General features: G+C 42.8%; 1 protein-coding gene and 1 long non-coding RNA gene across 11 annotated transcripts in view; one reads left to right on the forward strand and one right to left on the reverse strand.

The window, feature by feature from the left end:
- GAB1 (GRB2 associated binding protein 1) overlaps positions 1 to 21,138 on the reverse strand; it is a 131,864-nt gene that overhangs the window by 2,964 nt on the left and 107,762 nt on the right. For 6 of the 9 annotated variants that reach the window (XM_002716934.5, XM_017347320.4, XM_089302442.1 and 3 more), the window contains 6 exons: positions 19,408 to 20,009; positions 17,483 to 17,568; positions 16,996 to 17,299; positions 8,869 to 8,958; positions 7,165 to 7,258; positions 4,943 to 5,066 (listed from right to left, as the gene is read on the reverse strand). In XM_002716934.5, the coding sequence (XP_002716980.2) occupies positions 4,943 to 5,066; positions 7,165 to 7,258; positions 8,869 to 8,958; positions 16,996 to 17,299; positions 17,483 to 17,568; positions 19,408 to 20,009 (1,300 nt within the window). The remainder of the gene's footprint in view (positions 1 to 4,942; positions 5,067 to 7,164; positions 7,259 to 8,868; positions 8,959 to 16,995; positions 17,300 to 17,482; positions 17,569 to 19,407; positions 20,010 to 21,138) is intronic. The other 3 variants (XM_017347322.4, XM_017347321.4, XM_070047490.2) reach the window with 1 other exon arrangement.
- Positions 6 to 20,211, forward strand: LOC149125010 (uncharacterized). Of its 2 annotated transcripts, none has more exons than XR_016211918.1 (2): positions 6 to 1,651; positions 11,092 to 20,211. It is a non-coding gene; the product is annotated as an uncharacterized LOC149125010 (long non-coding RNA). The 2 variants fall into 2 exon arrangements; XR_016211919.1 differs by having other exon boundaries at positions 11,096 to 20,211.

Consider the following 21,138-nt stretch of genomic DNA (forward strand, 5'->3'; position numbering starts at 1 on the left):
GTGTGGTCTACAGGGGCCTACACGTTTGCTACAAGAGGACACAGCTTAAAGAAAGGCTTATCTAGAAAATTAAGTACTTGTAGGATTGAAAGAAAGTAAGTAGTATTTTAAAAACTCAATTAAAACTTAGAGCAAGCTAGAAAGTAGTTTCAAAAGCTAACCATGGTTCAAACTAAGATTGGAACATCAAGCTGAAACCAGCTGTGACAGTTCAACCTGAACATTATTAAAATTACATTTGTACTCAGTATTTTTAGGTAGATCTTTATATTACCTACTTTCAAATTAATAAACTTTCTACATTTTATTTAAAAGCTTTCCAAATAAAATGATCACCTAACGACTTTGAATAAGGACTCCATTGGCAAAGCCTGTTTTGTTTGAATCCTCTAGAATTCTTACCACTTAATTCCCCCTGCTTTCTCTTAGCCTGATTCTTTCCTTCCTAAAAGGAATTGTGCTATAAGAGTCTTCTCTAAAACAAGATAAAGAAAATATGAAGACAGATGACAGCAATAAACAGCAAGAAAAAGCTTGAGGCAGGAAATGGCAAAGAAATAGGTTAGCAGGAAGTTGAAGATCGGGGCTAAGCGAAAAAGGATGGCCAAGAACGACATCCCTACATACATCCTCTAGTTATGACAGTTTTCTAACTGTGCTCCAAAAAAGGATCTGTTTTCCTGCCTTACTGCTTTTAACCCCATTGGGAAATGTTCCTGACTTCTCAGAGGAAGACCACATGAGTGTTAGAGCTTTCACTTGTGTGCCTTCTGCCACGGTGTTACTAATGTTCGTATAGGATCTCATACTTTAGAAGAAAACCACAGTGATGCAATTAACTTAAAAATTTATACCAGTTATGATAAAACAATCTGAAAGCTGCATAAACCTGGCTAAATTGATTCCTTTCTACTGCTACTTCATTTCTTTTGCTCAGGCTGAACAGCGAAAGCTGTGCTTTACGGAACGGACATTTGCTAGACAAACACTGAACTTAGTCCCTCGTTTGGTTGAGCAGGGCTGCTGACAGCCGGCATAAACCCTCGTTGTGAATTAGGAAAGGGTGTTTCTTCCCCTGGGGCTACACGGCTCTGTGCCCAGGCCCAGGCCGATGAATGGCATCTGGCCTGGATATGGGTACATGGTGTGTGCAGTACTGTGTACATACTGCACACCATGCAGTACACAACTACACGTGACAGCCCTATGTGGAAGAAAGGATTTTTAAATCAAAGTGACCAAGTGCTGTTAATAAGATGTTCAATAATATTGAAAGTAGCAGGCAGCCATTTGGAAGGTGAACCGACGGAAGGAAGACCTTTCTTTCTGTCTCTGTCCTTCACTGTCTAACTCTATATGTCAAATAAATAAATAAATAAATAAAAAGCAGGCACAAAAAAGTTTGTTTGGGTACTCAATTGATACAAATAGTAACCTTCCCCTTCTCCCCTTTTCTAGTTTGTGAAGAGACAAATCATCAGGAAAGTGTTTCTTTGAATGACCGCACACTTCACTGTCACACACACAGAGTCAGCTGTGAGTGTGTGTAGAATTCTGCACTCAAAGATGATCCGTGGAAGACGGCAGGCAAGTGCCAGACAGGAAGCACACAGAAGCAGTCACAGTGCCCGTAAGGCTATACACAGACTCTGTAAGTTCATACGACTGCATGCTTAGTACCTATTAGCTGTTCCCAAAGACACTTTCTCAGAGTTGCTCATTAAACGTTGTATCTAACTATCATTAGAACTGTGGATTTTTTTTTCACTGTCATGTGTCCATAAGGAAGTCTATTTGCCTTTTTTTTTTTTTTAAGATTTATTTTAGAGAGGATGGAGTGAACCAGCTGATGGAAGATTTCTCTGTCCTTCCCCCTGTCTCTGTAACTCTGCCTTTATAAATCTTTAATTACAAAAAAAGGCCTAATTGAGTTAATAATAAAAATTGGAAACAATATGTTTTTTTAAAAGATTTATTTTATTTATTTGACAGAGTTACAGAGAGAAGTAGAGGCAGAGAGAGAGGTCTTCCACCCGCTAGTTCACTCTCCAGATGGCTGCAATGGCCAGAGCTGCGCCGATCCAAAGCCAGGAGCCAGGAACTTCCTCCAGGTTGCCCACGTGGGTGCAGGGGCCCAAGCACTTGGGCCATCTTCTACTGCTTTCCCGGGCCATAGCAGAGAGCTGGATCAGAAGAGGAGCAGCTGGGACCAGAACCAGTGCCCATATGGGATGCCGGCACTTCAGGCCAGGGCTTTAACCCGCTGCGCCATAGTGCCAGCCCCACAATATCTATTCTGATGTAGTATTTATAAAGGATTTAAATTCTTACTAGAGTCTATTTAGTATAATCAAGAAAACAGCTAAGTCATTGAAAATAATAAAAACCAGTAAGTTGAACACAGCTTTATGATGCTTGTAATTCAAAGGTGATCTAAATATAACTTATTTTAGAATACTTTATAAACCTGCTAAATTTTCAATTTCATTAGCTAAAAAAAGGACCAAATCAAGTTTGTCAAATCACTTAATTCTAGTCTCTGACAATATACGCTGTCAGGAACCTCTTTTTGCCTAAAGTCAATTAAATATGAGAAACAAATCCATTGACAGAATTAGGCTTTATATTTTGTATCTCCAAATAGGAATTTTTAAGGAAAATAGTCATTAGCATGTCACTCACTCCCAGTTGTGACATTAGTTCCTTGCTTATCCTGACAGATACTGCCTGGTGTCCTCCACCACCTGCTCTGCCCTCTGCCCCGAGAATGGGATTTTTAGGAGGACCCACTGTCCCTCAGAACTAAGGCTGTGCTTCCTAGCCACCCTGGTGCCTGTGTGTGGCTGCACAGGCGAGATTCCGGTGGATGGTGTGTGCCTGGAAGCTCCCAGGAACCTGCTTCATGAAGCAGGTGTATTGTAGCCTCTGCTGCTTCTCCCTTCCCTCCCCACTGAAGCTGGGTGTGGGACTGCACTTGGTGGGGCCATGCCCAGGGGACAGCAGAGTCCAGGGCTGGAAGGGGCTGACTCTCTGAGGGCTTCGGAGAACTGCGCTGCCACAATAATCTTGCATCAACTCTCTGCGCTTTACCATGAGAAAGAAATCAGCTTCTCTCAAGTCACTTATTGTTAACTCAGAGGTGAGCCTAATGCTGATATGCCCGCTCACTAAAAAATCAGCAGAGCAAGTCTTAAATCTGAGGTAAAGCAAAAGCACACTACTTTTAGGAATTAAAGTTAATTTGCATTCTTAAAACATCTGAAGTTATTTCTGGCAACTATGTGACTTCTGGGAAACAAAATGCTTGCTACTATTAGAAAATTCTGCCTTGTGATAACATGGCTAATCTAAAATTATGTAACAGGGCTTTGTAAAGCCCATCTAAGGATGTATTACTGAAAGAGTCTCAAAGACTTTCTTCACATGACTGTTTCACCATGAACTGGGCCTGGAGAACTCCATTATAAAATGCTTCCTATGTATTTTCTTAGACTATAAAAAAAATCAAGCACATCTTAAATATAGCTGGAAAATTTTATGTTTTTTCAAGCAATTTACAATGAAAGATAATGATATCACACATTGACTCTTTTAAAATAGTATCATAAAGTCTAAAACCAGTAAAACTTTTTAAAAAGCATTTTTAAAAGTTGTCTAGGGGCCGGCGCTGTGGGTAGTAGGTAAAGCTGCCGCCTGCAATGCTGGCATCCCATATGGGCGCCGGTTGGAGTCCCGGCTGCTCCACTACCAATCCAGCTCTCTGCTATGGCCTGGGAAAGCAGAAGATGGCCCAAGTCCTTGGGTCCCTGCATCCGTGTGGGAGACCCAGAAGAGGCTCCTGGCTTTGGATTGGTGCAGCTCTGGCTATTGTGGCCAATTGGAGAGTGAACCAGCCGATGGAAGATCTCTCTCTGCCTTTCCTTCTGTGTAACTCCGATTTTCAAATAAATAAATATTTTTTCTTTTTTTAAAAGATTTATTTATTTGTTTGAAAGTTAGAGTTACACAGAAAGAGAAGGAAAGGCAGAGAGAGAGAGAGAGAGAGGTCTTCTATCTATTGGTTCACTCCCCAATTGGCTACAATGGCCGGAGCTGCACTGATCCAAAGCCAGGAGCCAGGAGATTCTTCCAGGTCTTCCATGCGGGTGCAGGGGCCCAAGGACTTGGGCCATCTTCTACTGCTTTCCCAGGCCATAGCAGAGAGCTGGATGGGAAGAGGAGCAGTCGGGACATGAACTGGCGCCCATATAGGATGCTGGCATTGCAGGCGGAGGATTACCCCACTGCGCCACAGTGCTGGACCCTACATCTCATCTTCTAAAAGATAGTGTGAGCACCGACTGGAAACCATTAATGAAAACACCTGAGGTTGGGTTGGCCTCTGACATCAGCCCTCGTGCACATAGAGCTCACAGCCAAGGTGTTTCCAGAGTGCCTTTTCTCAGAGGCTGGTGTCTTGAGACACCGATAATTGACCTGTTGGAGATGTTATTCTGGTTTTCCCTTGAGTGCCTGACATTTCAGAGAACATAACAGCAGCTGTTAAAAATAAATAAGTATCCATTGGCTGGTTCACTCCCCAATTGGCCGCAACGCCCGGAACTGTGCTGATCCAAAGCCAGGAGCCTCTTCTGATTCGCCCACGCAGGTGCAGAGGCCCAAGGACTTGGGCCATCTTCTACTGCTTTCCCAGGCCATAGCAGTGAGCTGAATGGGAAGTGGAGCAGCCCGGTCTTGAACCGGCGCCCATACGGGATGCCGGCACTTGCAGGTCAGGATGTTAACCCGCTGCACCACAGTGCCGGCCCCCAAATAAATAAATCTTTAAAAGTTGTCTATCATTTTTTCCTCAAGTATATAAAGATGGGAGGGAAAATTCACAGCTTGCATGATTGAAAAGAGCTGCTGGAGACAGAGAAGCTTAGAGGAAGGCTTTACATACCTGGTCTTCACTGGACAGGTTTGGGTTCATGGGAACATAATTCTCTTCACTGTCATGTGAGTCGCTGCTCGACGTCGTGCTGTGCACTGAATCTGGTCGTGGGGACAGGGGAAACCTGGAGGAACTAATGACAGAAATTGTCATTGCAACAATAAACCTTGACAAACATTTATAAAATCACATCCAAAATAAAAATGAGTCATAGCATGCATACCTTCAGAAATACTCATTTATGTTTATAATTATTTATGTATGCATTTACTTTATTTTTTTTGACAGGCGGAGTTAGACAGTGAGAGACAGAAAGGTCTTCCTTTTGTTGGTTCACCCCCCAAATGGCTGTTATGGCTGGCGTGCTGCACTGATCTGAAGGCAGGAGCCAGGTGCTCCCTCCTGGTCTCCCATGTGGGTGCAGAGCCCAAGCACTTGGGCCATCCTCCACTGCCTTCCCAGGCCACAGTAGAGAGCTGGACTGGAAGAGGAGCAACCGGGACAGAATCCAGCGCCCCGACCGGGACTAGAACCCAGGGTGCCGGCGCCGCAGGCAGAGGATTAGCCTAGTGAGCCGCAGCACCGGCCTATGTATGCATTTATTATAACATGATTTATTGTACAGAGCCAAACACAAGTAATATGCATAGCTGTATAATGAAGTACATTTTGGACATCAAATTATCTTGTGTAAAACAAAAGTCTATTACTGGGGGCAGGTGTTGTGGTGCCGTGGGTTAAGCTGCTGCCCACCACATACCAGTGCACAGGTTTGAGTCCTGGCTGTTCTGCTTCCAATCCAGCTCCCTGCTAATGCACCCGAGGAAGCAGCAGATGAGGATTCAAGCACCTGCGTTCCTGACAGTCACGCAGGAGAATCAGGTGGCGCTCTGGGCTCCCAGCTTTTGCCTGGCCCAGCCCCAGCTCTTGTGACCATCTGAGTAGTGAACCAGAGGATGTAAGATCTCTCTCTCCCTCTCTGTAATTCTGCCTTTCAAAACATTTTTTTTTTTAAATACAGTACCAGTGACTTGGTGATAAATAGAAAGTCACAAATATAAAAAGAAAAATTTAAGAAATTTAAGAATATTTTTAAAAGATTAATTTATCAGAGAGGCAGAGTTATAGAGAGAGAAGGAAAGACAGATCTTCCATCCCCTGGTTCCCTCCCCAAATGGCCTCAATGGCCATGGCTAGTCCAGGCCAAAAACAGGAGCCTCCTCAGGGTCTCCCATGTGGGTGCAGAGGACCAAGGACTTGGGCCGTCTTCCACTGCTTTCCCAGGCACACCAGAAAAGAGCTGGATTGGAAGTGGAGCAGCTGGGACACAAACCTGTGACCATACGGGATGCTGATACCACAGGTGGTGGCTTTACCAGCTATGCCACAGTGCTGGCCCCTAAGAATTCTTAATCTGAAAAAAATTTTTATTTGAAAGGCAGGGTGAGCAAGTGAGTGATATCTCTTCTATCCACTGGTTCTCTCTCCAAATGCCCGCCACAGTCTGGGCTGGGTTAAGCTGAAGCTGAGCCTGGAACTCCATCCAGGTCTCCCAAGTAGGTGACAGGGACTCAAGAACATAAGACATCACCTGCTGCCTCCCAGAATATGCATTAGTAAGAAGCAAGACTGAGAGCAGAACAGCAGGACAGGAACCAGGCACTCAGCTATGGAATGTGGATGCTCTAAGCTTAACCTGCTATGCCATAACACCCACCCCAAGAATTCTTATATATAACACATATCAACATAGGCTTATAACTTTGTAAATTATTCTCACTTCCCTATATATATTTAAATAAATCTCAGTTACATGATTCCCACAAGAAATTTTTCAGATCAGTTGTTGTCAGAAATTTTTGGTTAAATGAACACTTCACATTTTAAAAAATTATTGAGAACTCAAGGAACTTCTGTCTATATGAATTATTCTATTGATGTTTATCATAATAGAAATGAAAGTAGAAACCTTTTTAAACACAAGGGTACACAAATACACACTCCATGTATGATATCACGTTATCATATAGCCTATGGAAAAATGCAGGATACACTCAGGCGAGAAGCAGAATGGAAAAAAGCAAATACTGAATTAAAATAGATTTAACAGAAGTCAAAAAGGTGACGTGCCTCAGTCCATTCTTTGAGATCTGCTAATTCTAGATATTTTCCACAATAACAACAATTCCAGGTATAATCATTATCCAAACAAGGTATTTTAAACAACTCACTCTCGAGCAAAACTCCTGGTGATGGGAGATCTAACTGGAGCCTGTAATTCCTCCCACTCTGGCAAAGGTTTTATTTCTAAAGGTGCTGGCTTGACTGAAAAAACAAACAGCAAAGAGATTTTTTAGTACCCAGAACTTTGGAAATCATACAAGAGTCTCCCTTTATATCTCAATCTGTATCTGACAGCCAGGGTACAACTAAAATCAGCTTGTTTTACACAAGAAATGAGGTTCAAGGATGTTAAATGGTTTTTCCAAGGATACACAGCCAAACAACGAGGGACAGACACTGGATCTTTGACAGTGTTTCATAATTATTAACTCAAGGCCTCAAGTTCTATTCAACAGGTTGTCCTCTGAATTTAAGCAAAACTTTATGAACATAAACTAAGAACGAGAAAGGGTAATACGGTCCAATTCCTTTATTGGTGCTCAATTTATACTTTTAATTCTTTCATGAATTCCCTCTTTTCACTAACTTCATTGTCAATATGGAAATTAAGTTGTTCATGTAAAAAGTTCCCATTCTTCAATATTGAAGTTAGAAACTATACATATAAAATGATGCATGGGAAGCATGAAAAACAAATCTTTGCTAAAAAGAAAGCAAAAACTTTGCTAAAGTCTAAAGAACTTATCAAGCCTTTTAAGAAAACTCATGCCTAGTTTGGAAACAACAAAACCACATCATAATTACTGTATCTTTTGACTCAAACTCTGCTCTGAGCAAAGGCCATAATCTCAAAAAATTACCTGAAATTTTCAGCTTAATTTAGCCAACAAATCCTTTCCCAATTAAATAAAATTCGGTAGATGCTAACATTCTTATTTTTATTTATAAATGGTCTTTACCTCATTATTGCAGCGATTATTGCACTAGTATGTATAATAGAGTTCTGAATCCATTACTAAGACTGAAATGTTTTTCAGAAATTTATAGAGTAAGCAAAAGAACTAAAACAATCTTAACTGTTAATATTAATTTAGTTTAGAAAATAATTTAAGCATATTTTTTATCCTGCCACTCTAAAGGAAAATTTTTCATTTTCCCAGTTTGCTATTTAGTCTGTTCTTATGTGTATAATTTTAATCAATGATGCTATAATTATCAAATACAAAACAGATGGTCATATTTAAGGACTGAGGCTCATGAGTAAGTATTTTTGTCAACTCAAATATAGTGAAGAGTAAATTGGTTAAATTTGGGTGAAAGCAATTTTGTCTATATACTTAAAATAGACCTGTACAGAATACTGCACTGACTGAAATGCAGTAGTTTTAATTCTTAATGTTACTTTTTTTTTGATACCCAAAGGCCAATAATACACAGCAGCTTAGCTATCAAATATCTAAGTAATGGTATAATTAATGCAAGAAATGACTATTGTTTCAGAACAGACTATGTATAAAGACAGGAGACAAAAGCAGTTTACAAACTTAAAACAATGTGTTATCTAAAATGTTAAAGGAATAATGAAAAAGGATAAGACTGAATATTATATATTATCTATAACATGCTGCTGTTAATGGCATAACAAGTAGACTCACTGAGTTACAGGAAGCATTCACTCGACAGACAACATGCTGGGAAGTTTTATTTACAAAAGTTGTAGTATCTAAGGCGCTTCTTTACTGCCTTAAGGACAGAACATTACAAGATAAATTCCCAATACCCCATACAGCATGCGGTGCTAGAGTACATACCCTTTCTTCTTGTAGCAAAGTCACCTATGGTTTGTGAATCAGTTCGCTCTAAACCATGGGGTTTGGGTCTTAAAATTTTAGGGCTTTGACCTAATTGGTAAAAAGAAGACTCTCTTAATATGATGTTATTTTTTAATTGGAAAATGGATTCTGTAAAAACAACAGAGCCCCGTGCAGAAATGTTACGTCTCAGCAGCATAAACACCGGTCTGTGGAAAACCTTCCGCCTTGCTGTGTACCCTGCATGCTCAGCACCGTGGAAAGGCAGCAGCTGCGTGCAGTTAGCGAAGGTTACAACCAATGGACGGGTTTCAGCAGGACAACCAGCCTGGTTAGTTGTTAACTTTGAGGAAAGGGAGGAAACACGCGTGCCATGTTAGTTTTTCTTCTAACATGTCTTATACAATGGGATCAAATAAGAAGTTATAAAGTCCCTCTGAGCTCAGTTACATCTCTTCTTTGAAGTCTCACAAGAAAACACGAAGGTCTCTGCCACACACAAGCACTGTGTTGAGACCCAGTCATTGGTCTCACACTTTCCCTATCAGAAGCCCCAACTGCACAGCAGCAACATCAGCTGAAATAGTAATTTAATCTACTCCGTTCTCAATGGTTCCAGATATTCTTAACTCACAAAGTTGAGCTGACATCTGTTAGAAGGCAAAATTAGCATTTTTGGATAAAGGTTGATATCTAGCCTCTATCAAAATCTAAGTCTCCGGCCGGCGCCGTGGCTCACTTGACTAATCCTCTGCCTGTGGCACCGGCACCCTGGGTTCTAGCCCTGGCTAGGGTGCCGGATTCTGTCCCGGTTGCTCCTTTTCCAGGCCAGCTCTCTGCTGTGGCCCAGGAAGGCAGTGGAGGATGGCCCAGTTGCTTGGGCCCTGTACCCCATGGGAGACCAGGAGGAAGCACCTGGCTCCTGGCTTCAGAACGGTGCAGTGCCGGCTGTAGCGGCCATTTGAGGGGTGAGCCAACAGAAGGAAGACCTTTCTTTCTGTCTGTCTCTCTCTCTCTAACTCTGCCTGTCAAAAAAATTAAGTCTCCTTAAAATGTAATTCTCTAGAATGTAAAAAATAAAAATTTTACTATTAGGAAAATACATTTATTGTAGACTCACAAATCAAATCCAGTTTCTCTACTTCATGGATAGATATCCTCAGAGGACATAAAGAAGGGACTTGCTCTGCTTGCAACTTTAATCCAATGCAAAATTAAGGCTTCCTTTGGCCCCCCACCTGCTGGTGTGGTGCTCCCATACCATACGGCACACTGCCTTTACCTCTACACTTGCTGGGCTGTAGAGAATCGAAGGGCATTTGGAGTTCAGTTTTGAGCTCCTCTGAGATCACACAGTCACAAACTAGGGAACTCAACTGGAAGAAGAAATGTACTTATTGCTACACTTGTGTGTAAGGCTGACGTTACTGTGAAGCACCACATCTGTGCGAGAGCCACAGGTCACCGACATACACCTGAAGTGAAGTGTAATAACTATGCAAAACTTTTACAACGACTTTAGGCCTGTGGGTGTTTACCCACTGTGTCCTTGACTTCCTCTTCAGAGAGAGCCATGTGCGTTAGCTCTGTAGCTTCCTCCTGATTTCTTTCTTTGTGGTTGTCTCCTAATCCTTACTCTGCATTTCTTAACTCTGCACCCTCAACATCATATCTGAGTTTGTAAATGCCCACAGTCATGTGGCTGCCTGATCTGCCTAGTTACAGTTCCTCACTTTTTCTTCAGGCCCCCACTTCCCACGAGTTGGAGTAAGTCACTTCCAGTCACCTCTCCTGTACTGGAAACCAAGCTGATCATTTCTGCTCTGAACCATTTTTCACCTCCCCAGGCTTAGCCAGAGCACCAGTTCCCAGACCCTTAGGCAGACAGCCTCAGTTATATTTCCACAATCCCTTCTTTACCCAAATGTATTTGGTCATAAAACACCAGCGCCTTGCCAATAGGACAACAAAGAGAGCTTTTCAAATGAGCAGCTCTGAAGGGGGGAGTGGATGATCAAGGTCGGCAAGAAGTTACTGAAGCCTGTATAAATGCAGCCTTGATGGCTACGTTCCAGAATGATCACGGGCTTATGAAAAATAAGAAGAGGGCTATTTTGAAACCTCTGTAAGAACAAACCTACTGTTTGGGAAGGAAGAGAAAGTAATCTTAACAGATTACAAAAAAGAATGAGAAACTCAACTCCTATCTTTATTCTTCTAAAGCTAGGTGAATGACATTCAAACTGAAAAGGACAGAAGAAACAATAAATGGCAACAAAGAGCCTGCTATGTGAGAAAAGTGCTAGGCAGGACCCAGCTCCTTTCAAGTTCTATTCAGTGAGTTTCATTCCAAGACACCCAGTGACTTCTCAGACAAGGACACAGAGTTTCTAAGGGTTCTCTGGAGAAGTCATGGAGAACGTGGAAGGCGCCACAAGAAAAAGCTGCGCGTGCTTCGGAGGTTGTGTTCTTCTGGATCGCACTCTGCTCTGGTGAGACCACTCTCTAATTCTCACTTCAGCCCTTTCCTCCACTCCCCGTCAGCTTCCATCCCGACTTTACTAACCAGTGTCTGTGAGTTTCTATACAATGCTCAAGTGATGCTCTGCTGACGCTGCCCTGAGGAACATCTCGGCACTGAATCATTCATGATGAGCATTTACGGAAGGGTCCTTACGTACTGGGCACTCTAAAAACCTCCCGACATGCTCCCAACAACCTTGTAGGGAAGGTACCTTTAAAGCACGTCTTGTTCATCTGTCAGCACTTGTTGGAGAGACTGGGACATTTGCACAGAGCCAGGATTTGAATCCAGATATAGGGCTCATTCTGTTATTCGTATATCCTTATTCCAGCCTGCAATCCTTACTGTACTATAGCTCTTCCCACAAAAGGATGTGAATTGTTTTGCTTTTATGTACAGTAAGTCCTCCCAACTTAATTTCAAGTACTTCAAACGTTAAATAGATATTTAACATCATTACATTTCTCTGAAAGCTTTACCTTCATGACCAGTAATTTCTTGTCAGTCACTACTGAGGCCAAACCCATACTCCTAATGTCTTTGATGTAGATTTTATCAGGTCTCCATATCTCTTTCTTAGCTTGCAGTTCCTCTGTGAAGATGAACTCTTCAAATTAAGGGAGTGACACAAGAGCAAGAGACTAAGTCATAAAGACCAGAATTGCCCGTACAGCTCACAGGGTTAACATCTCAATTCCAGCCTGCATTCCAAGGGTTTTTGAGGACATTTACAGAACCTGATCAAAGAAACTACCATCCAGTCTACCCTTGGGCCCAGACCGCCTGGAGCCCTCCTTTGCCATTCCAAAGGAAACATGCTTGCCAGGCAGAGGAAGGCCATGCGCACTGTGGACCAACCAGAGGCCCACAGGTGAGCCGGTCACACCCTGCTCATCTCCAACTTTGAACTACAAGACCCACTGTCTTGACTCTCTGGGGGGAGAGGGGGGGAGGTATTCAGGAATTGAACATTAGATGCCTGGCTCCTTATTCTGTGATTTGCGATAAACACCTGCTTTCTTCCGTCACCCCTGTCTCAGTGATTGGCTTGCTGTGCACTGGTTGAGCAGACTCAGTTTGGGGTTCTAGAGCAAGTCCAATCCATTCTTGGAGTGTTCAACAGCAAATAAAAGCAAGTCTAAAACAGATCTGATTGTGATGATGCATACTACACAAAGTAATTCTCAAAGGAGTCAAATGATCCTAGCAATCATATATAAGCCCCAAGCAGATGCATGGAAACTGGAAGCATTTTGCCCCAACTCTTCCTTGACTTTATCTTATGCTATCAGAGTACTCCTTTTCCATGATATAAAGTGAGATTTTCAAAGTGCATTTATTACATTTACATGTATTTTCTACTCTATGAAAAGCTTAAGGTTGGTTTTAGGACAAAAGCTAGTGTGTCACTCAGGTACTTTGTTAGTTTTTCCAAAATCAATCCAGATAGGAGTGAAATTCATGCCCAAATATTACTTAGGAGGTGAGAACACAGAAAAAAGAACATGCAACTACTTTTTTTTACTGTATTCTTAAATCAGAATGAACTTTCTAGGTCCAACCTGATTGTGTTACCTGCCTGCCTAAGTCTTTTAAGCACTTAGAATGAAGTCGCAACTTATTAGCATGGATCATAATGCCCTCAGGATCAGGGACCTGCAAGGCATTTGGCACGCCTTCCTCTGCTTCTTCCCTCCTCCTTGCCTTCAGGCTGCCTGCCCACCCGCCCACCCACCCAAGATGCTGGGCCAGTCTTATCGCCTGTTTTTGAAAGCATCCAAGCAGGTTGTTTATTCTGACTAGATGCTTCTCTGTTCTGCCTCCTCTAGCACCATTTAATTGCAACTTAGACTCCCATACTTTCCTCAGGGGAGCTTCCCTAACAGTGCCAAGCCTTACCTCAACCACAGCCCCTTCCACAGTCATTAGGATAATGTGTTTACTTTCCTGCCTCCCCCGCCAGGCAGTGAGCCTCTTCAGGGAAGCAGCTTTTCTTTGTCCATGGTTGGAGCCCTAAGGCTCAGCAACAGGTAGGTATATGCTGTGACTGGCAGGCTTTTAAATCCAGGTTGAATGAATGTTATTAAACTGCCTTTCTTTTTTAAATAAGCTGATCGATTTCACACACTTCTACCTGCTTGTCTTTTAAAAGGGGGAACAACTAAATGATCTTCCCATGGTTGGTCATCTCAAATATGGTCAAAGTAGCCACACAGGGTCATGTGTTAATTCCAGAGACACAATCCTTTGCAAAAAGTCCATACACTACTGAGCATCATCCTAGTAGGTATTGCTTGAATAAATTCAACTCAAAGTGGAAACTTTATTTTCCCTATCATTCTAGGTTTAATGTGGCACAGGTTAGTTGGTTGTCCCAATATTTTGGAAATTCTATTTCCAGTAGGTAGCTCCACAATCAAGAAAGAAAAGTAATTCACAACATTATTATCCTCTGCTAGTCCCCCAAATTAATCAAGATAGAATACTGAAAATGTTTACACTTGTTTTAATGGTCTCATTGTATAAAGGGTATAAGAATCACACCTGAAGACCAAGACTACTTCAGAATAATAAAACCCCACATATTAAGGCTATCTGGAAAACTGCACTCCATTATTTATGCCCTTTAAATTGTTACAAGTTAACCTAAATCCTGACTTAAGATTGAAAATAACATCTGTTCATCAAAGACTAGTAACTTTCTAAGTGGGATGCAAAGTGTGCCCTGTATTGTTAGATACTTTCTCATACCTTGTTGTCTTATATTACATTTAGTTAAAAAGGAGCACAGTACAAAAGAAAAGCAGAGACATTTGTCTTAATATGATGATTCTGAGTAATCCTTTCATTTTTTAGTGAACTATTCTTGATTTTGCTATGGGTCTGTCAACTTGGGTGCTCTCAATTCATTTGGCATCTAAGCAAATATACAAAATAAATAATTTGGTCAAGGAGCTAAGGATCGTCTCTGAACAGTTAATTTTTAAAAGAATGAACAATCTCCAGAAGTCACCAAGAACCTTTCTCTTGTCCTCCTGTCAATTACAGTCACTTCGGGTTGCTTTGGAGAACTAGGACCATTAATCTCACATGTACAAGAATACCTAGTACTTTCTACATACACATGTGTAATTACCCACAGATGTAGTATATATATAGATACAGTATATATCATTACTTTGATATATATAAAATATATGGGCAAAACAAGCTAAAACAGACATAGATGATGCTAAAAAATCTTAAAATTTTTCTAACATATAGAGATCTTACATGAGTCTACATTATACTCTCACTGCATGGAATCTCACTGTGAAATACACTGGAATCTTTCAAACTGTGTTCTGCAGGGCCAGAGGAAGTGAAAGGAGCAGGCAGGGGCACAAGAACTTAGAACTTGTGTCCTTCCAGAAAACTCAGCACCTCCACGTTTATGCAGGGTTGCAAGCTATAAAACTGAAGTTTGGGGTTAAAAAAGTAGAGATCTAGGGCCGGCACTGTGGCCCATGGGTATTGGTTCATATCTTGGCTGCTCCATTTCTGATCCAGCTCCCTCCTAATGGCCTGGGAAAAGCAATGGAAGATGGCCCAAGTGTTTGGGCCCCTGCTACCCACGTGAGAGATCCAGATGAAGCTCCTGGCTCCTGACTTTGGCCTGGCTCAGCCCTTGCCATTGCAGCTACTTGGGGAATGAACAAGTGGATGGAAGAGTTTCTCTCTCTCTCTCTAGCTCTTTCAAATAAATACTTTTAAAGTAGAAACCTGGTGCCAACATGTACTCATTGTATGAAGTGCCAGTTTCAACACTAAAAGATATTCCAGTAGTTCAAAGAGTTCATACACTTGTATCTGAATCCTGCAGTGATCTATGAGCCAATTATACATCTACTAATGTCCAAATATATTTGTGCCATTGTAGGCAAAGAGGACAAGGACTACTGATGTCTAAAACAGAGATTAAGAAACAAACCAGGACACGAGAGAAGGAAACCTGACCCAATAAAAAGCTCCGTCTTTCTCAGATAACCACCCCAGCGATGTCCCTGCTGCCCTGGCAGTCTGTATGGCCGTGGGTGTCACACATGGCCTTTTTTATAGCTGTCAGACCACAGCTGGACCCTGGACTCACAGCAGCCACTCTGTCAGGTGGCCGATTAGACCAATCAAGTCATCTGAAGAGAATAAACAAGGAAGGAAGGAACCAGAAGCTGATGCGAAGGCTGCCGGGGCACATACAAAGGAGGCAGGGGGTGGAATTGAGGCCGCACAGGCACATGGCAGGCTGAAGCGCGCCAGAAGCCGAACCCAAAGAAGGCCGGGGATACAGAGTAGGAGAAAACAGAGGAGAAGGCGCGGGAGAACAAAGCAGGTGCCGAGTTCCCGTGAGACAGAACAGAAGAGCAGAGAGAGCGGGACACAGTCCCGAGAACCGCCTCCTGCCCAGAAGTGCTCCTGTGTGAGCACATGTGTGTCCGGACCGACAAACACAATGAAACCCTTTTTCCCAGGGTGCTCTGGGTGACCATCAGTCTCTGTTCTCCACAACTGGACCTTCATCAGTACCAGTACCAGTGATCTCGGCCAAGGTTAATGAGAAACTTACAAACATGCCATGTTCTTAAAAAGCCGTATACAGCACGAGACTTTTAAAACGTGCTAGAAATCCCTGCAGTAAGCCAGAAATTATCCCACTTCCCACATGTATGCCAACTTATTCGGTTGCAAGGTTAAGTCATATCAACACTATGGCTAGTTCTCTGTGTTTTAAGCACTTAAACCCAAATTTGAAAAGCTTGGGTGGATATTAACCGATCTGGCTGACAACTTTTTATTACAAATAGTTCCTCACAAAATATGCTACCTTAAAATTTAATGTTACTTAAGAAGGCCAGGGTGAAAAAACAGCAGCATTTCTTTATTCCCCGGCAAAGGCAGGATCATTTTTAAAAAGCTATTCTCTCAGCAGAATAGAAAGATTATATAGGCAACCACACTGATCTTAAACAACTACGTCAAGTACGTCAATAATCTTAAATCTGATTTGATATCATATACTCTGGCGAAGAGGCTACAAAATAGTAGCTAGTGGCCACTATCTAGCTTGGAGAATTGTTTGGTCTGTAATGTTTCTTTTTAAAAATCAAATTAGTTACATAAAAAATATAATGTAATTACATAAAAGCAATTAAAGTAGAACATTGGAAATCAGATCACGTATACAAAATCCCCCATTTTTTTTTTTTTCCTGTGATACCAGAAGATTTGCCTGGGTGGAGCCCTATCGTCACAATTCAATAAAGGATTGCAGTAGAGCAGCAATAAGTTACTCTGTTTAGATGGAGCAAAGGCATTCATGCTTCCTGCTAACCCCTGTGGCTATTTTAATTTGTAACCTCTTCCCTAGAGATAGGAGACTTATGAATCTCACCAGGTCATCAACACGTGCCATAATAACTATTAATCTATAAACAGCAGCCCTGCTTCACTTGATTAAGTTCACCACTAAGGTAATACGATCTCTTCCCGACATTCTAGTCCCAGTTCTGTTCTGGATTTTATGACACGATATCCCCCATCCTTCCACTTCTCCAGAGACTCCTTACCTTTCCTGTCTGGCTTGAGGTTCCTGTCCACGGGGGGTGGTTCACAGTCTGCAACGGGAACTGGCCTCCTGGGAGGTGTCTTTGGGCTGGACCTGAAGCCCATATGAGCAGGTGGAGGAACTTGCATTCCAAATGCAGAAAAATCAAATGTCCCTGGAGTCATTGGCACATAATTTGCTTCCTGAATTGGTTCTGTAAAACTGCTGGAATGTTGTCGTGGTGGTGAGTTGGGATTCATTGGAACATAATTTTCATCCATTTCTTCACTTGACACACTTCCCACTGTCAACACATTTTTGATTTTCTAAAACACATATACATTTGTTTTAATAAACAAAAACTCTCAAATGTCAAAACACAATCGTAAGTCACATCCAAGCAAAGCCATCTGCAGGTACTTTTACTTCATGATTTCATTTTAGTCTCAGGATACTGAGTACAAAGATTTTGACAAGCACTCAAAGATGCCAAGGTCAGTTATACTTACAAAGTGATTATGGAAGCCTTCAAGGGAGCTAGATCTATCACTTGGAAATGTTCGTGGAATATCATAGCAGTCTTGAGAACTAGCATCTAAAACAAAGAACAAACTATCATTTCTTCCCATCTTTACCAACTCTTAAGTAGGCAGGAATGAACCAATCTCTACACACATGCATACGTGCATCCATGTGCACAGATTTTAAAAAGGATAGTCAAAGAAGATGTTGAACGAGCTTATTAAATCACTAAAAAATAGACACAGAAATGCTAGCCAATACCAATGTCATAGCTGATTATCGAGTGAATGTCTAAGCCTGGGATGAGATGGTATCTAAAGATGGGGGAGACAGACAGTACTTTTATTTTCCTATATTTTAACTTTAAAAAGTTTTATTTATTTGAAAGGCAGCGAGAAAGAGACAGGGGAAGGAGTGGGGAGAGATCATCTGCGGGTTCACTCTCCAGATGCTTGCAACAGCCAGGACTGGGTGAGGCTGAAGCCAGGAACCTGGAACTCAATCTGGGTCTCCCATGTGGGTGGCAGAGCCCAAGTACTTGGGTGCTGCTTCCAGGGTGTGCATTATCAGGAAACCGGAAAGGAGGGAGAATTGGGACTTGAATCCCGGCACTTCAATATGGGATGCAGACATCCCAAGCAGTGGCTTAATCACTGTGCCAAATTGCCCATCCTTATTTTCTCATCTTCTAAGCCAACTTCAACCTTACTTCTATCTCACTAACTTATAACTAGTTTATATAGTTACTTCAAAAAGGGAGTTAGAAATTGGTGTTGGGGCTGGCACTGTGGTGTAGTGGGTAAAGCCACTGTCTACTACGCTGGCATCTCATATGGGCACCAGTTCTAGTCCAGGCTGCTCCACTTCTGATCCAGCTCCCTGGTAATGTGCCTGAGAAAACAGCGGAGGATGATGGTCCAGGTGCTTGGCCCCTTGCATACATGTGGGAGACCCAGAACAAACTCCTGGCTCCTGGCTTTGGTCTGGCACAGCCCCTGACCATTGCGGCAATCTGGGAGTGAAACAGATGGAAGATTGATCTCTCTTTCTCTCACTGTAACTCTGCCTTTCAAATAAATCTATTAACCTGGTATTGAATAGGTACACAGGCACTTTTATAAGGACTATTCATGGAACATTAAATCTTTATCTTCTGTAAGATAGCTGGAAAAAACTGCAAAATACAGAAAATTTAGCAAAGAGTTTTTAGAGTATGTGCATTAAAACATTGGCTTTCTATTTTCAGCATTTCAAGAAAGTCTGAGAATAATCTAGACCCCCTTTTTGCCCTAAAGTCTGTAACCTTTGCTTGCAGGCTCTAGGTCAGGGGTATACTCACTAGCAGTACGTGAAATGGGTAGTGATAAGGGGAGAGAAGATTCAGTACTTCAAAAGCAAACAAAAGTCACACCAACAAAAAACATAATGGCTTGACTGGAACAGAATCTCGCCTGTTAGACACAGTGTAAAATCGGGTTATATATAAAGGAAGGAAACAGAACCCAACAGATGTGACACCTCAGTGGCCATAACGGCACACAGTATAGGAAAGGGTGTGAGTTGGAGAGTCTTTTTCGGCTGGGCTATTTCCTGCCCCTTTGCCCCAGCAGAGGGCCTGCCCACCCAGGACACAGGAGAAGTGGGAGAGCGAGATGCGTGGGCTCGCTGAGGCAGGAAGGCATCACTGAGGTCACACTGTATCCTTTCCAGCAGGGCATGCCTGCACACCTGGTTGCACACACGTGTCTCCCCAGCCAGCCATCTGAGACTCTGGTACCTGTGCTAGGTGATTGGCTAACTGCACAGCTGAAGGGAATAAAAGGAGTGTCATTGACCATCACGCTACAAAAAGGGCTAACATTCAGAAGACCCAGGCTTGCTTTCGCCAACCTCTCTCAGAGCAGAAGCTGACCTTTTCGCAATTTGTTCAGCTCCACGGTGGAAATGGTGTTACTACGTGACGGCGGCATCCCTGCTGTAGGGACGCAGTAACTGCTGTCCGTGTCCGAGGCTGTGCGGGAGAGGCTGCACGTTTCCACAGGAGATCGGTCGTGAGCCGGGTGCGGTTTCGGCGGCCGAGGCGGGGGAATATCTGGAATAGAGTCTAGCTTTGACGTCTGTCCCAAGGTCCCGTCAGGAAATGTTCGTGGGATCTGGTAAGTATTACCAGGTGTTGGCGGAATGTCGTAACTGATGGAGGCATGCCTCAGTTGAGTATCTAAGCTCGATATGCCGGTCGGGGTATTGAAAACATAGAGTTCCCCATCTGCTTCGGTACTCGAGGGAGATGTCTTTGGTAGAACATCGTGGGAGTAGCTCCTGGGCAGGTTATAAAGGCTGGGGTCCACGGACAGCGACGCAGCCCGCGACGGCGGGGAGTCATACAGCATCTGCTGCTGGAAAAAACCATTCATTCCGTGTTTGCTCTGGGAGGAGGCGGGATTTTTGTGAGAAGGGACGTTATCATTGCAGTCTGTTTCAGAAGAGGTGGATTTTGTAGAATCCGCATGTGTTCTACGTAAAAATCGTCAATAAACAAGAAAATGCGGTGAGGACAGTTATACAGCCTTGACAAACATGTACACAGCTTAGCAATCAAATAGATGGCTTTTCTCATTAGATTTTTTTTTTTTTTGGTGTGTGTGGTAAGATTTAAAGCACAAATATCTTTAGCTTTTTATGATTATATACCAGACAACAGAACCACCACCACAAACCCGCCAAAAGCATTCTCCTTAATTCCTGTCCACACCCCCCAGCTCCTCCCTCTATGAAATCTACGCATAAAACCACAATCCCTTAAGCACTGCAATTAGGCACTACAGAACTCTGGGGAAGGTAAATGATTCAGGCATAGACAAGGAAAAGCATTTCCTCTGGAGAACATGCAAAGACCAGTGCAACTTATAAAGCTGATCCGTTGCTCTTTAACCTGCCAGTGGCAAATTTGTTGTCCTGTGAAACTAGAAGTCTAATGATTACCTGTATCGAATAAATTCAACACATATATAAATTCAACGCTACAGTCAGGGGGTAACTGCACAGGTGTCACGTTTCCTCCCTGTTACTACTATTTCTATCAGTTGTTTAGCCAACACTGGAACCAGGATCACAGGGTTAACCACCCTCAAACAACAATCAACCTTAAGAGATCCCATGAGAGGATATTTTAGGCTTCGGCCACATTTGCAGTCTCTGCACTTGGAGGTGTCACCTTCAGAGTAAGCCAAGAGGAAGCTAACAATACAAAATGCAAGCACACTCGCTCACGTTCTTAATGCTAGACAAGATACCCAAACTGCTCGTGCATGTTGTCCCAAGTTCTGTAGGACCTTACACAATATTTTCTAAGTAACTTGGGATAGTCAACTTCCCTGACCTCCTAGCTTCACCTGGCCCTGTGTATCATCACCTGCTCCTTGAAGCCCCTCCCCACTAGGCTGAGAGGCCCCTGCTGTGCCACCTGGATTTCCCTTCTCCCTCCCTGAGGCTGTTTTTTTTTTTTTTCCTTGACAGGCAGAGTGGACAGTGAGAGACAGAGAGAAGGGTCTTCCTTTGCCGTTGGTTCACCCTCCAATGGCTGCCGCTGATCCGATGGCGGGAGCCAGGTGCTTATCCTGGTCTCCCATGGGGTGCAGGGCCC

This window comes from Oryctolagus cuniculus, chromosome 8 (assembly GCF_051225735.1).
Source record: "Oryctolagus cuniculus isolate XC-2025 breed Fujian yellow rabbit chromosome 8, ASM5122573v1, whole genome shotgun sequence".
NCBI classification, from domain to species: Eukaryota; Metazoa; Chordata; class Mammalia; order Lagomorpha; family Leporidae; genus Oryctolagus; species Oryctolagus cuniculus.